We start from the raw sequence: 17205 nt of genomic DNA on the forward strand, positions 1-17205 counted from the left end.
GTTGAATGCTTGAGAATGTTTGTGTTTGTTGAGGGAATCGGCTCGCTTTCGAGAGAAGTTTTTGAAGTGTCACCGACCAAGTAGTTGACCAGACTCTCAAACAAAGGTATTGCGTAAGGAATGTCTATGCTCGATTTTAGCCCCAGAGTTGTCTCCCGACTCTAAGGAAAGCTCAAAAAGGTTCACAGTATTTAGGGAGTGTTTAGCATACGGTCTTGATGGGGTTCGAACCCATGCCCTTACCCACTAATGCCATGGGTTCAAACCCTACCAATATAAAATAGTTGGTTTTGGTTGGTTTACTTGTCCAAACTTAAATATCTAAGACTTATATTTAGGTCAGATTAGATTTAGACAAATATAAAATATGATAATATAATATGTGTAAATTCGTCCCAAACTCGATCCAATCTTATTTGTTAACACCTTCAATCATATCCATGTTATTGGAAAAAAAATCCCACTTGTTACAATATTCTTCCATATTTATTATTATTTTCTTCATGTGAAAACAATGGCTCTAAGATGAATCCAAATTTAGTGAAAAAAAAAAGTAAAATATTTAAACAAAGCAACTGCATGACCTGTTTCTTCATTTTCTTATTGAAATTTGACACTATTGTTCCAATTGCTGCTGCTGCTGAAGGTTGATTAACTTAAAGTACGGTCCATTCCGATTTTCGATTAGGCTCGAATGTGTCCCTTGCTCAATTATTCGTCCACCCTGAATGACCGATATTCGATCCGCATTTTTAATTGTCGACAGCCTATGAGCCACCATTACCGTTGTTCGGTTCCTCATTAACCGGTCAAGAGCTTGCTGCACCACGCGCTCCGACTCGACGTCGAGAGCACTAGTGGCTTCGTCGAGCAGCAAGATTTCGGGGTTCTTGAGGACAGCTCGAGCAATGGCTACTCTTTGTTTCTGACCACCCGAGAGTTGTACTCCTCGCTCGCCGACTTTTGTTGAGTAACCTTCGGGGAGGGAACTTATGAAACTATGTGCATTGGCGAGTTTAGCCGCTTCGATCACTTCAGATTCCGATGCTCCTTCTTTTCCGTATAGGATGTTTTCGTATATTGAAGTGGCGAAAAGAGCTGGTTCTTGTTGGACTAATCCGATATGTTTCCGAAGGGATTTGAGCTTTAGTTTCTTAATGTCTCTGCCTGCAACAATTTAGCAAATAAGAAACCAATAAAAATGACCGTGTCTTTAAATTTCGGAGATTTTCGGAGACAAACTTACCATCAATCATCACCTTCCCAGATGTTGGGTCGTAGAACCGAAGTATAAGAGCAAGAACTGAGCTCTTACCGGATCCGCTTTGTCCCACAAGCGCCATACTCTTCCCTGAACGAACTTTCAGATCAAAATCCTTGAATATCACCACATCCGGTCTCGACGGATAACTAAAGTGAACACCCTTTAGCTCAATGGTACCTTCCACATTTGTTAGCTCTTCGCCAGCATCCCCAACAACCTGCGTCTTCCGGTCCATAATCTCGAACACCGATGCCACCATTTGGTTCCCTTTTAGAAGGTCCGGGACCAGTGCCAACGTTTCTCCCATGGCTAATGCCGTCACAATCAACACCATGAACGATTTCATGACCGATTTAAAGCTAGCTAGCTCCTTCCCCATTAAAACAGAACCATACCTACAGAAATTATCAAAACCAAAAAACTTATGTGTATATGTATATGAATACTTTTATGCATATGTATGGCTAAAACTTTGATACCATAAGGCAAGGCCATAAGATGAGAAGATGAAGAACTGGGAAATCCCATAGAATATCCCTGCAATTTGACCACGTTTAAATGAACGTTCCGAAGGCTCTATGAGCTCACGGGCATAAAGATCAAGGATCTTTTCCTCAGCGCAAAATGCAGCGACAGTTCGCATATTACTGACAGCCTCGCCGGCGATCATGTTTGCTTTTAGATATGCTTTGCTCAAGTTACCACCGTAGCCTTGCATGAATAGTTTCTGAACCATACCAAGGACAACATCACTATATGTATATGTATATGTATATGTATATGTATATGTATATGTATATGTATATGTATATGAATGGTGGGAAAGGGTGTTCAAACCTCGCTAATGTGACCACTTATGATCAATGGAAATGTGGCCAAGATAATAAGTGTGATTCTCCAGTTTAAGATGAATGCAATGATGAAGGCAGCAATGACCAAGCCTACGTTTTGTATGAGAATCGATGTCCGGTCCACGACTACACCTCTTAGAAACGTGGCGTCGGTTTCGAGACGAGATGCAAGCATGGAACTTGCGTTGTTTAAGTCATCGAACCATCCAATCTCGTTCTTCAAGATGGCTGCAAATCGAAGTCATAAGAGGAAAATAAGAATCGAAACATCGTAGGAAAAGAAAAGGTTCGGTCACATATTACCTGAAAACATCCCTTCACGCACACGAAGAGTGAGTCGTTCTCCCATGATGCCAAAACATAGGTGCTCTATTGCATGAACGATGACCGTTATGACAGCAGCACAACAAAACAGGATGGCGATCTTCTTGACTTCGTGGCACGTTGTTTCCCAGTCCATGTAATAGGCTACGAGAGCTTGAGAAACCCCGAGAGCAAATAGAGGCATTTGAGCTCCGGCAATCAATGCGTTAACGGTACCAAAGACCCCATAATACCAGTCAGGTCCTATCATAGAATACAATCTTCCAGGTGAAACATAAGATTGCTTCCCTGCATCGATTGCATCAGCACCAGCACGGCTAACCGAGTCCTTTTCAGAAAGAAAACTTTCACCAAAGCTCGTCCTTGTTCGGGATAATTCTCGTGAATAACTCACACTAAAAAAGAAAAGGAAACTTCTAATTAATGAACTCTTCACTATAATAGCATTCAAGAAACATGATAAGAGTGCCTGCTTTAGCATGAAAAGAACGAACAAGAAGCCCTGGATTTCACTGGTTCGGGATTTCTAACTCGCTGCACCGTAATACAAAAAGGTCATCAAAATGATCCAATTGAAAATATACCTGAGTGGCCTACTTAAAGTAGGACCTTGTGAAGGGTAGCGTTGCAAAGGCGATGTCTCTTGAAGCTGAACGAGCGAAGAGTAAGTACTGTTCGGGTTCGAAATAAGCTCATCATGAGTACCGGTTTCGACAATCTTCCCACTTTGAACAACAGCAATCACATCTGCATTCCTAATAGTAGAAAGCCTGTGAGCTACCACCACCGTCGTTCGTCCCACCATCACACGATCAAGTGCCTCTTGCACACTCTTTTCGGATTCTGCATCAAGGGCGCTCGTTGCTTCATCGAGTAAAAGAATAGATGGATTTTTCACTATTGCCCGAGATATCGCAATCCTTTGCTTCTGTCCACCTGATAGTTGTATTCCTCTTTCACCAACCTGAGTCTCAAATCTATCAGGGAGATTGTTAATAAAGGCAATGGCCTCAGAAAGTTTCGCGGCACGCGTTATTTCATCGAGTGTAGCATCGTCTTTTCCGTATAGAATGTTCTCCCTAATGGTAGTAGCAAAAAGAGCAGGCTCTTGATTAACCAAACCAATTTGTTGTCTAAGCCATTTGAGGTCAAGGTCCTTGATATTATTCCCATCCAACAATATTTCTCCTGCAAGTGGCTCGTAAAACCTTTCAATTAATGATATGACCGTACTTTTCCCCGATCCACTCCCTCCGACAAGAGCTACAATCTTTCCAGCAGGTATGTTAAGGCTGAACCTATCGAAGATGACCACATCGGGGCGAGACGGATAACTGAAAGATACATTCTTGAGCTCAATGTTCCCCTCCACTTTGCTTAGTTTACGGCCCGTTTTCGAGCTGGTTTTACTAACCGTGTTCCTTTCTATCATCTCGAATATAGGATACGCAGCTGCCCTTGCTCGAATAAACGCAGATATGTCTGGTGCCGCTTGTCCTAATGACCTGAAACAGAACAAAAAACCAAGTAATAAACATACAAAGATCCAACCGGTAAGAATACTAAAAATTCAAGTTGCATATCAGTGTTTGTGAAATGTCCTCAATGAAGAAAAGGGACTTACAGGCCAGAAATGACAACATTAAGCATTGTAGTGAAAGAATCCCCACCATTTGCGATGTTTTTATGAACAACAATACTTGTGAACCAAACAAGCAATGCCCACGAAACGAAAAGCACACAATGCAGTGAACCAAGGCCAAGACCCTTTGTTAACCCAGCTTTTTTACCATACGTGTATGTGTTCATCAATGCATCCTTGTATGATTTCACTGCCCTTTCTTCCCCTGCAAATGCTTGTACTGTTCTTACATTCCCAATCACCTGCAAATTCAAACAAATTATATTAAAAGCTTCAACTTTCAGCTGTGGCAGATAATATCTTGAGGGGGGGGGGGAATTGAAAAGAAATAAAAGAATTGACCTCTTCTGCAATTTCACCAGCTTTGACATATGAGTTTCGAACTCGAGCAATGAGACCAGTGGCAACATAAGCATAAATGCCACCGGCAAGGGCTATCAATGGGACTATGGAGAGGGTTACAAGGCTGATTTGCCATACTCTAGCAAAGCCAATGCTGAAACCTGCTATGAATCTGCTTATATAATGCATGAAATTCCCAACCTGCCATCATCATCTTTCATCATCATAAACAATTCTTTTTTTGTTTGGCTGAAGAGAATATCGAGAAAGAAAATTTCAAAATACAGAGAAAATAAATCGTTTGAGATATCATCATAAACAAATTAAACCCAACAGTTTACGTTTTACATGCATGCATTTTCTTTAAGGTTTAATTATGACCCTAGTCCTTATACTCTTAGTAAGTATGAAATTTAGTCACTCTATTTTTATTTCATAGAATTTAGTCTCATCATGTATATACCATGTATGGTTTTTGTTCGTCAGCAGGGCTCCCTAAAATGGGAAAATATTACATTGGTTTCTTTATATTTTATAAAATTATAAATTAGTAAACGGTCAAATTGCACTTTCACCCTAAAATGATAAAATTTTAATTTAATCATTTAAAATCTATAAAATATAAGCTACTACAATGATGAAATTGTATTTTAGCTCTCATAATAATACATAACTCGATTCTGACTCTCCCCAAAAAAATAATTCTGGATTCCCCTAGTTTGATTTTACATTGTAGTTACTCCAACATGTATTTGTACTTATATTGTACTTGTGTATATACTTAAATCCCAATTGATAATACTATTAATGTATTTTCATTATATTTGAATATATATAGCATTGTAACATTCAAATGTACGAATCACAATGTTATGGGTTAGAATTTAATTTTAATTGGTATTAAAAGTAAAAGGACCAAATTTTAAAAGTTTAAAGAATACAGGGATTGAGAGCATAATTAGACCCTTTTTAACTTTAAAAGAAAACTAGCTATTCCACCCTCACAATATAACATTTCTTCATTTAAGTACAAAAGGTATGTATATATATATATGTGTGTTTCAAAATTGGAGATGGGTATTTAAATTAACTTGTAATTATCAAATTAACACCCAAAGATTTTTTTTTCATTTTGGTTTAAAAAATGATAATTGAAAGAAGCAATCAATATTCAACAACCATCCCTATCCTATATGACCATTATTTTTAAGATTTGCCGTGACCAAGCTGGCAAAAAAGTATATACATAATTATAGAACCCCTTATGTAGTAAATCACCCAACAAACCACCCACTTATAAATGCTAGTAAGTCTTGCCAATTTCATTCAATTTATACATTTATAAAGGCAAAGTTTTCAACTACTTTCTTCCTTGGTCATTGATTTCCTGGTTAAATTACATTTTTAGTCCCTTTACTATATTCAAAATTTGATATTTAGTCTCTATACTTTAATTTGGCATAATTTAGCCATTAACTTTTATAATATCATTAGTTAGCCCTCCACCTAACTATTTTAATCAAAAAGCTGACAAGAGGGAGAATGTAGTCAGGGCTAGGGGCTTTGACCCCCAAAATTTTGGAAAATTATATTTTTAAGAATTTTAATTAGGCCCTATAAGTTTTAGAAATTCTCACTAGGCTCTTAAAATTTTGAAAATTTGAATTAGACCCTCAAAAAATTTGAAAAATCTCATTAAACACCCAAAATTAAAAATCTCAAATTTTTAAAATTTTATTTAAGTCTCAAAACTTAATGGTAAGATCTACCACTGATGCTTACATTATTTTTTTTAATATTCTAACTCATCACATTGACCTAGGTTTCTTTTAGTGTAAAAGCTTCTTTTTTTTAAAACCACGTCAACATTTTAATTAACCACTTGGATTATAACTAACAACATTATAAATAAAAATTCAAATTACACCAAAATTAAAGTGTAAAAACTAAATCTAAATAAAGTAGAAGGATCAAAACCATAAATTAACCTTATATTTCCCTTAAAGAGGCTTTAGTTTTGAAAAAAACAAATTACCTTCTCAGAAAGGGCATCTTGAACAACAATAATGTCACTTGTAATTGCAGAAATGACCTCTCCAGTTGAAGCTTCTGTGTCAAATAAACTTATATCTTGATTTAGCATTGATTTTAGATATGCCATCCTCATTTTTGCTGCTTGTCTTTCTCCCGTATGCATCCAACAAGCCACCTCTATAATTTCATATTCAAAGTTATTCGTAAAATACAATAAAAAGCAATCAGCTGTTGTTTGCAACATTTGGAAGATGTGCAAGGTAGAAAAATGTTTTAGGAGGGCCTAAATCAAATCATAATTTGGGGGGCAGGGGCAAAAGGTAATTTCAAAATTATACTAATTTATAATTTCAAAACTTTTAAAAGGACTTAAAAGCAATTTTTCCATTTAAGGGGGGCCAATGCTACTGCCCCTTAGATTCACCCCGTGAAGATATTCTTATTTAGGGATTGGATTGGGGTTATGATAGTCTAGGAATATCATCAACCAAAACTAAAATTTGATTAATTTTGGTTAAATTGTGATTTTAATCCCTCTATTATATTTGGAATGTAGAATTTAATCCCCCAAGCTTAATTTGGCCTAATTTGATACCAACTTTTATAATATTATTAGTTTTTCCAACTTTGATTTTCTTTTAAGAAAAATTTTAAGCGTTAGACCATCATGTAAATTTATTTTGGTTGAACATAGTTGATTGAATTTTTCATGAAACCTGTGTGACCAAATAACAATTAAAATTATCACTTTAACCATACCAATTAACGTTGGCTTCAATTTAGATCTATTAATAAAATTTAAAAAAAGTAGAAAGATCACATTATACTAAATTAAAGTAGAAGGATTAAATCCTAAAATTTAATATAATAGAGGGACTAAAACCAAATCAATTGATAAAGTGTTTTCACATAAGGCAGAGAGACAGACATTAACGTACCTATCCATGATGAAAATAAAATAGCGACACTGAGATATACAAAATCCAACGAGTACTGCAAAAAAAGAAAAACAAATGCATTATATTCACTTAAAAATATAATTCTCAAGTTTGGTCCCGTTTAAAGGTTTATCGGGTATTATTCCCGTGTCAGGGTTTTGTCCTTAACCTTTATGGAGAGTTATGTACGGTCACAGAAGGGGTGGAGACAAAGCCAGAAAATTGTTTTAAGAGGGCCAAAGATGAATCATAAATTATTGGAGGGGTCAAAGTACAATTTTATCATTATACTAACATGTAACTTTATAAATTTAAGAGATTAAATGACAAATTTACCATTTTGGGGGCCAAGGCCATTGCCTACCCCTTTGTCTTCGTCCTTAGAAGGGGCACTTTGATTGATGGAGATACAATCAGCAATAGCTCATGAGAAAAGTGTTAGTAGTTGGTGGTTCTAATTCCCCATGTGCATTCTCCATAATTAATAATACACACAATGCTACCACATTTTCCATGAACTCTCGCAAATTGTATCTTCACCAATCAAGTACCCCTTCAAAGAACAAAGACAAAGGGGCAGACAATGGCCTTGCCACCCCCTCAATGGTAGATTTGTCATTTAGTCTCTTAAATTTTACTAAATGACATGTTAGTATAATGATAAAATTGCACTTTAACACCCCAAATAATTTATGATTCATCTCTAATCCCCCAATTAATTTGCTGGCTTCTTCCTTGCAGCCCATTTCACAACCGTACATGACTCTCCATAGAGATCCTACTCGACAGACAACACTTCAAACGAATCGACTCACCCTCAACCCGACTTGGAATTTACCTTTGCAACTTTATGAGAAGCTTCTTTAGGGAAAAGATAAGCCATTCCTATAATGTTAATCAATTTGCCAAAGAAAATGAAGAAAACAGGCACCGAAGCACCATGCACACATGCACCTAGTGATCCCAATCCCATTAACACATGGTCATAAAAATCAGCAAATGAAAACAGCTTCAACAATGGAACTTTCCGTTGCTTCTTCTTCTTCTTCGTGGCATCGCCGTCGTTTTCTCGCTCGCCGGAAAATGAACCGGCCGGAGGTGTCATGGTTTTTTTTTTTTTTGTCTGAAAAATACAAAAAGGGATATAGAGGAGTTTTGTAAATAATGAATGGAATATAATAAAGAAATGGAGGAGCGGCATATGTGTGAAGTAGATGGAACCTTTTATTGCAATCTTAAACGAGCTGTGAAAAACAGTTTCCAAGTGAAGTACCTTTTCTGGTGTGCGTGACAGTTGAATTAATAATGATGACACATTAAAAGGGTCAAATTTATAGTTTTGGTCCGTTTATTATGCTTAAATTTGCAACAAAGACCCTGGGTTCTTGAGTATCAAGGTTCGATACGCAATTGCAATGTGTAAGACTTCAGTCTTACCATGTGAGTATATCATGTGTGGGTTTTGTTCGGTTCTTTCAGATTTAGTTTGGTTCAGTTCTTCGTCTGTTGTGCTTTATACTAATTTAATTCTATATTTTAGTTGATTGCGGATATATTTGTACTTGTATTGTATTTGTGAAAGTCTTAAACTTTCAAAAAAAAAAAATCAGTTCTCCTTTTTATGACACCATTTGTTAGTTGAAATATTTAAGTCTTCTATGAAATTCATCTTTTACTTTATGAAAATTGGGAAGTTGGTCAATTTACTTTAATTTGTTAAAATTGATCCTTATACTTTATGAAAACCGAGAAGTTAATCACGTTGTTGTTAAAAATAAAAACTTAACTAATTGATTTTTGGTTGTATAAATTGTTGAACAGTTGATTTTTGCACGTAAAAAAAGGAGAACCAAGTTATGACAAATTAAGTAAAGATACTTACTTATCAATTTTCATAAAGTAAAAGGATGAACTTTGTAATTAGACCTAATATTCAATACCATTAGTTATTTTTCAACTCATCATGTTGACATTTTCTTTTGTGTATTGAAATAGATGTGTTAAAAGAAAATTGTATGTGAGTATTTTAATTGAAATAGTTAACAATAGTATTAAATTACATGTCAAATTAATGTACAAAGACTAAATTTTAAATTCAAGCATAATAGAGGGACAAAAAAGAAAATTCGACCAATTGTGTGTCAAGTCTCTTTCTTTTTTATCTTCTATATTCTCTCTCTGAAATAAATTGAGCATCAAGAGTTGGTTGGATCTGAGGTTTGAACCTTGTTTGCCTTGCTTTGATATAACGGTAAATGAAACATCCAAAATGGTCAAAAATTTCTTCGGTCCTTATATTTTGATGAAATTTGAAATTTGGTCCTTTCTAAAAGTTAAAAATTCTTTAGTATTGTTAGTATTTCCTGTTCGAAATTTTCCATCAATAAATCTATGCAATAATCGTACCAACTTTAGAAGTAAATCATTACGAATTTGATAATTACAATCAATAGTAAGTAAAAAAATAAGAAAACTTATTTTTAACTCTGTATAAAGTATAAGGATTAAATTTCAAATTTTGTCATAAACACCTAGGATTTATGGAGGATCAATAATTTTAGATTGATTTAATGCACAACCTATTGATAATAGGTTGTGCTATTTATAATTGCATGTACTAATAGTGAAGAATTATGAGAGATTATATGTAAAAGGTTTAATTGATGGTTAAAAAGATTATCATACGGTTTAATATCAGTATATAAATTTATATACCTATAATGTATAATACGTAAACAGGGGCAAAGACGGGGAGATTGGCAGTGGCTAAATTGGAAAAATTACAAATTAGTATAATGATAAAATTGCTCTTTCGTTTCTAAATTTTTTTCGGGTCTAATTTCTCGATTTTCATAAAGAATAAAGAATGAAATTATGGCAAATTAAGGTAAAGATACTAACTTCTTAGTTTTCGTAAAATAGAAAGATGAAATTTTGAGAGAAAAAATGGAAAAATTTTTATGTAGTCCTTTCAATTTTTATGAAGTCACGAGTTAGTATAATTATAAATTTATATTTTGGTCCTCAAAATTTTTTATTCATTTCTGATTCCCCTAAAATAGTTTTCTTCGCAAATTTAAGAGAAATTGAAATTTTTGGTTATGAAGGGAACAAGTTTACGGCTTGGTGGTTTACAAATGGGGCCATTGAATCAAATGCATGTCATTGCTAGTGAGGTGGAAGCTCATAGAACAACGTTTTGAGGAAAAGACCTATCCCAAGACGATAGGCTTATCTCATACACTCGATCCTAAATCCCTTGTCAACATTACCTACAAGGGAAACACAATTATGAAATAGAATAGAAACTTGTGACAAGGTTGTCCGAGCAATCCAATTAGTGACCCTGTTAGCTCGATATTCAAAATACTTTGGAAGAAAGGAACATAAAGCAAGACGGTCTTTTTATTTAATTTTTTAAAATGAAGAGAAATTTTTTTTCATCACTTCATGTACTTTTAAACAATTTGAGATGAAATTTTACAGATTAACATATTGATTTATAGTTCCTGCAAGGTAATTCTGAAATATTCTTTAGCATGCAATGACATGGGGCACTCCAGACTACTTCAAAGCAGGGGTATGCAATGGTGTTGTCTCTGTCCCTAAAAAATATAGAAATTGATTATCGAAACTTTTCAAAACGATAAAATTGTATTTTGATCCCTTATTAAATTCTAAATAATCACAATAACCACTACCCCTTTCACTTTTCTTAGGGTGGGTTTGGATGGGCGATTGGGTGCGGTGCGTTTAGTTTACTTTTTGTCTCACGCTACGGTATCTAATCTCACCGCCACCGCTATTTTTACACTAACCGCAGGTAAACGCACCGCCCATCTAAACTCACCCTTAGTCACCTGTCATTTCCATTACTACCACCTACCATTGCACTTATTTTCCAACATCTATTTCATCCTTCTTCCCCGCCACTTCGTTTTATTTATTTATAACATTTTCTCAATTGTATTGTGCCTATCTGTTAGTGTCATGTGGACAACTTCTAAGTCATGGATTTTTAAAGTTGTAGCTTTTCCTTTTGGACCATAGGCTTCTCATTCAAATCAACAGTCATATCTTATGGTACTACAAATTTTCTCAAGGGAAAAAAGAATCCTTCAATTATTCAATTTTGATGTGGAAATCTACCCAACTATGCATAAACCCATGTGTTTGCATTTATTTCAATTATAAGATTTTCATAAAAGCAGCACAATTATGAAATATAGCAATTTCATTAACCCAGTACGTTGCGGCTTAATTTAACAGAATTTTTTTTATATATTTTTATAAATCTATTATTGATTCAATATAATTTTAGTAAGGAAACGAATTAATTGATATAATATCAACATTATGAGGATATAATTAAAATGTTTTGAAATTTGAGAACTAATTTAAAATAAGGCCCATAGTTTAAGGATTTTTGGTGTAATTAATTCATAATTTTAATAATATTTACATAATTGCGAATGTGTTTTTTTTTTTACCATCATGCTTTGAAATCATATGTGAAAAGCAATATAACATTAAAATAAGTATTCTTTATAGCAAGGATGAAGCCAAAAGTTTATTTGTAGGGATCAAAATTAAATTATAAAATTTTAAAGGGTTAAAGTACAATTTTATCTTTTATATGTTTGTTATTTTAGAATTTTAAAGGGATTAAACTAAAAAATTTCATCTATAGGAGAGGTTAAAGTGTATTTTTACCATTGAATTAACTTGTAATTTTAAAAATATCAAGGGACTAAAATGATAATTTTTTATTTGAGGGGCACATGGTGCCAAGGCCTCTACCTACCCCTTGATATCATTGTCGCTTTATAGATAAAATTTTGACTCATATTCGGATGACAAATTATTCTGACTATCGATTGTTTCTATTTTTTTATTTTCATTACTTTAAATTTGTTATTTTAATCGTTTAATTATTTTTCAAAATTAATTTATCTTTATTATAAATTATACAATCTTATTTAATTAATAAAAAATACTTATTTTTGAGACTGTAAAACATATTATTCAATAAATTAAAAATAAAATATAAAATCACATGTAACACTCTAACATTTGAAATTAATTGAACCCTATCGACTTTCTTATTTCAATTCAAAATAATCTGTATGTTGAATTAAAATTAAATAATTAAATATGAAAATTTTGAATGTAAAATAATTTAATTATTAAATTAAATTAATGATTCAAATATAAAATAATTTTAATTGAACATAATTTAAACTCAAAATAACTTGTCTAATTTAAAATCAATCCGAAAACATTGCTATCAATTTAAACCCTAGTTGGGTCCAAGGGACAGTTGTGGGTTCATGCAATCAATTAATGTTGTTTATCTGACACCTACACTGTACATGTGATTCTTTTCATGTTTCATCGAAGTCACTAAGTGCAATTAGACTTGTCCATGGGCCGGGCCGGGCCCGAAAAAATTTTTAGCCCGCCTCTTAGGCCGGCCCGGCTCGAAATATGGGCCTGAAATTTTTTTTAGGCTCGGCCTGAGAAAATTATCATAAGTCCAAGCCCGACCCGGTCCGGCCTATTTTTTAATAAACATTAAAAATAAAAAATAAAAAAAATATTTTAAAAGTATTTTAAAATTAAAACATAAAAATATATATTTATTATATTCAGGTCAGGCTGGGCCGGGCCGGGCCAAAAAGTAGTGCCCGAGGCCCGGCCCGTTTTTTAAACGGCCTCGTTTTTTTGCACAAACCCATATTTCGGGCCTATATTTTTACCCGAACCCTCCCATATTTCGGACGGGCCTTCGGGTCAGGCCGGGCCACTCGCCCCATGGACAGGTCTAAGTGCAATGGCTTGCTAGAGAAATTATTGGCTATGGCTCATTTGGGAAAAGCAATATTTATTTTCGTGTGTAATTATATATATAAGTTTTTGAATTTTATTATATGCAATTATTATGTGTAAGTTTTAATTTAATTTGTTAGTTTTAGTTGAGATTGTACTGATTCTTAATCTATTTATGTTGTAATGGTTTAATTTTATTTTCTGGATAATTTATTTGTAATAATTTAATACTTGTGATTACTCGAATATATATTTCTATTTGTAATTTAATTTTAATTTACTTACTATACTTCAAAAAGAAAGTTAAGGATTTTATTTATTTATGGGTAAAATACACCCAAGATCATTAAAATATGATTCAACTTCAAAAAGTTACAAAGTGGTCACTGAACTATTCAAAAAAATTTATTTAAGGTGTTAAGTTGTTAAAATCGTTGTTGTATGACCTTCTTTGATCACATCGTCTGCACTTCTCTTCTACAATTCAGTTTTTTCATGAAACAACTTTGAACGTCTCGAACTTGCGATTCAAAATCCAAAAGTTTTCTTCTCCGATCTCCAACATTGATCGTCAGATCAACTTGGATCTAAAGTATGTTATTCTGCTTGTCGATGGGTACTGATCCACCTATCGATCGTCGAATCATTAATTGGATCTCGCTAGCGAAACTTTTTAAAAAGAAAAAAATCTTAATAGCCAAATAACTTAAATAAAAAATTTTGAATAGTTAAAGTAACTTAAATGAATACTTTTAAATAGTTCAATAATCATTTTTAAGGATAAACAATCTATCGGTTCGATTCAAAAAATTTAGAAACCGACTTAATCGACTTCATTTTTCTAGAAACCAAAATCAACTAGCTTTATTAATAAAGCCAAATACACCGAACTGGCTTTTATTGTTCAGTTAACCGAGATCACCATGAATTTTTTTTTTTTTTGGTTTAATTTTTTAGTTGGGTTTGAGTTTACATGATATAATTAGGTGTACTTTATTTTAGACATGTTCATGGGCTTGGGAGACTCATGGGTCAGGCTATCCACTCAGGCTCATTTGAAATTTGGGAGGATTTGGATAAAAATATTAGGCTCGAAAAATGGACCTAAGCAAAAATTTTATGCCCGTTTAAAATATGGGTTGGGCTTGGGCTTGAACATTCAAAGCCCAAGCCCAACCCAACTTGACCAATTTATAAGTTTATAATATTTTATATTATGTAATTTTTATATATTATGTAATTTAGAACACATTAAAAAATAAACTTATACTAAATAAATAATACTACTATATTGTAAATATTAAAATAATGTTAAGATTATTATATAAAAATTTTCAATAAATAAAAAAGGTATAAAATTATCAAATATTAAAATAAAATAATATATATATTTTTTAAAAATAATATCAATGGGCTTAAGTTAATCTTTTGCAAATATAGGCGGGTTTTAAACTCATATTTCAGCCCGAGCCAAACTTGGAAAAACATAAAGCATGTTAATATCATGCTTAGACCCAACCCGAACCGGCCCATGGCCACTTCTATTTTTTTTTGGGGGGGGTTGGGCTCAGGTAATATATATATGAATATGGGTTGGATTTAGATATTTTAAAACAATAGAATTTTTAAAGTCGGTTAAATTTGGTTAACAAAAATAAAAAACGGAACCAACTAAATCATTTTACTTGACCTTTGCAACAGACCTAAAATTGCAACAAAATAAACTAACCGGTAAAATCGAAATCAATCGGTTCAATCGATTTAGTCGGTTTGACTTGGCTTTTGTATACTCTTAGTTATTTTAAAATTTTTTGAAATTGAGGGGTGAAAATATAAAAATTATTAACTTTTATGAAGTAATTTTTATATAGTTTGATTTAAAAGGAGAATGACATTGAAGCCTTATATTATGAAAAAACATGGAATATTATTGCCAATGTTATTGTATAAAAGAGCCGCCTAACCAGGAAGCATAATATTCTACAATGTTCATGACATGATGACAATTATGTCATTTACACCTACCATTTTTATTCATTTCAACATAAAAAATTTAACATTTTAAATTATTCAATCTAATTAATAAATATTTGAAATGAAAATATTTAAAATGGTCAAACTCGTAAAGATAAATCAAGACGTGTTTTAATTTACAAAAGAAAAAAATTACATTCGATAATAGAATTATCAAAATGTAATATTATTTATAACTTTGGTTTCGTTCAAATGAAAAGGTAAAGATTTTATTGTTTAGTTGATGAATATAAGATTATCTGAAAGCATAACTTTTAAAAATTTCTTTAAAGCTAAACATGTTATTTGGTATCCGAGTTTGACATTTCTTTTCTAATGTGGTATCTGTTTATTTTTCTATTCAATAAGGTACACATATTTGATAAAAAGTTATATATATTTTGATATCAAAAGGTAATAACGTTAAATTTTTAGTATTTAATTCGGATTATAGGGTTGATTTGGTGAAATTTGATTGCTAATATTATTGATTTTGATTTTTTCATGATTTTAATAGAATAAATTTAGTGTTTATTGTTAGTTTATTTAACTTTGTATTTAAAGTTGATTTGATGAAAATTAATTGTTAAAATCAGTATGGAGCCAAAAAATTTTTGGGAGGTCAAAATTAAATTGTATATTTTATGATAGTAAAAATACAATCTCACTATTTTAATAATCTATATCTTTATAGTTTAAATTTAAATTATTTTTTTATTATTTTGGGGGGCTAAAGTGTAATTTTACCATTAATAATTAAAAATTTTATAAATTATAAATGACTTAAATAAAAAAAAAGTCTAATTTAGGGGGGCCGGTGCCCCTGCCAGCCCCTTTGGCTTCGCCACTAGATAATATTATTAGCTAATTATAAATTTTCATCAAATCAATTATAAAACCTGAATTAAATACTAAAAAATTAACATTGTTACCTCTACGTACAAAAATGTATAACTTTTGTAAAATAGAAGTATCGTATTGAAAAAAAAAATCAAATTACTTAATTATTTTTCTTAAAATGTATAAATAAAAGAAAGATAAAAATAATTTTAAACATGAGTGGCATGCAAATTATGTCTTTCACCATTGACAAAGATATTTAAATATTTTTGTTGATGAGATAATTTACGAGAAAAAACGCGTTACGAATAATAATCTAAGTTCAAATCATCTTTTAGACTTTATTTGTTTTTCTTGCTTTCAATATTTTTTTAAAAATAAAGCTTTAATTAACAAACATGTTGTTTGCAAGTTTTTATTTTGTATTTTTAATAAATAATTTCTTTATTTATACAATGTAGGTGAAAATTTATTTTATTTTTAAAAAATCTCAATTATTTTTTAATATATTTTCTTTATATATAATTTTATATGTCAAATCTTTATTTTCTACTCTATATAAATAAATTATTAATTAAAATAAAATAAAAACTTAAAAGCAATACGTTTGTTAATTAAAATAAAAAATTAACAAACGTTAATTAAAAATAAAAACAATAAATATTAAAATAAGGAAAATTAAAAATCTTAAGTGAATGAATGGATTTAATTATTGAAATTAGCACATTTTGTATAAAATGCTTTTTAAAAAACGTATTTTATAGAGCACGCTTTTACCTTGTTAATTACTTAATAAAAACGATCTATATCTCTAAGGGTGAGTTTGGATGGGCAGTGCGTTTACTTACAGTTAGTGTAAAAATAACGGTGACGGTAAGATTATATACTGTAGTGATACTGCAGCTTGAGACAAAAAATAAATTAAACGCACCGCACCAATCGACCATCCAAACCCACCCTAAACAAGGTAGAAAATGAACTAATTAGCTATTAATTTTGTCCTTATATGATTTAATTAGATTTCGTGACTTAAAAGCCCAAAAAAAGAAAAAAAAACCGCCCCGTGCCGGTTTGTCATCTTCCCCTTAAAACGCCATATCAGTCTTGTCCGTACAGCCACCTGTCTGT

The 17205-nt window shown here is 32.1% G+C and overlaps 1 protein-coding gene across 1 annotated transcript; it reads right to left on the reverse strand.

Annotated features, from left to right (window-relative positions):
* Positions 1–412: 412 nt before the first annotated feature.
* Positions 413–8587, reverse strand: LOC105789368 (ABC transporter B family member 2). The gene is made up of 11 exons (XM_012616733.2): positions 8234–8587; positions 7396–7450; positions 6459–6634; positions 4424–4624; positions 4064–4323; positions 3024–3944; positions 2419–2834; positions 2102–2343; positions 1744–1991; positions 1247–1659; positions 413–1167 (listed from the first exon to the last, which is right to left on the reverse strand). Exons 1-11 carry the CDS (start codon positions 8498–8500, stop codon positions 617–619), a joined length of 3750 nt encoding a protein of 1249 aa, XP_012472187.2. The 5' UTR covers positions 8501–8587; the 3' UTR covers positions 413–616.
* Positions 8588–17205: the final 8618 nt, after the last annotated feature.

Source organism: Gossypium raimondii, chromosome 2 (genome assembly GCF_025698545.1).
Source record: "Gossypium raimondii isolate GPD5lz chromosome 2, ASM2569854v1, whole genome shotgun sequence".
Classification (NCBI taxonomy): Eukaryota; Viridiplantae; Streptophyta; class Magnoliopsida; order Malvales; family Malvaceae; genus Gossypium; species Gossypium raimondii.

Bases quoted from the DNA above. Each gene is read 5' to 3' on its own strand.
- LOC105789368 (XM_012616733.2), bottom strand. From the start codon at position 8,500: ATGACACCTCCGGCCGGTTCATTTTCCGGCGAGCGAGAAAACGACGGC. The intron at 3,945-4,063 runs GTAAGTCCCTTT...GTTCTGTTTCAG, and splicing joins AATGTTGTCATTTCTGGCCT to GTCATTAGGACAAGCGGCAC. The intron at 1,168-1,246 runs GTAAGTTTGTCT...AAATTGTTGCAG, and splicing joins TGGGAAGGTGATGATTGATG to GCAGAGACATTAAGAAACTA.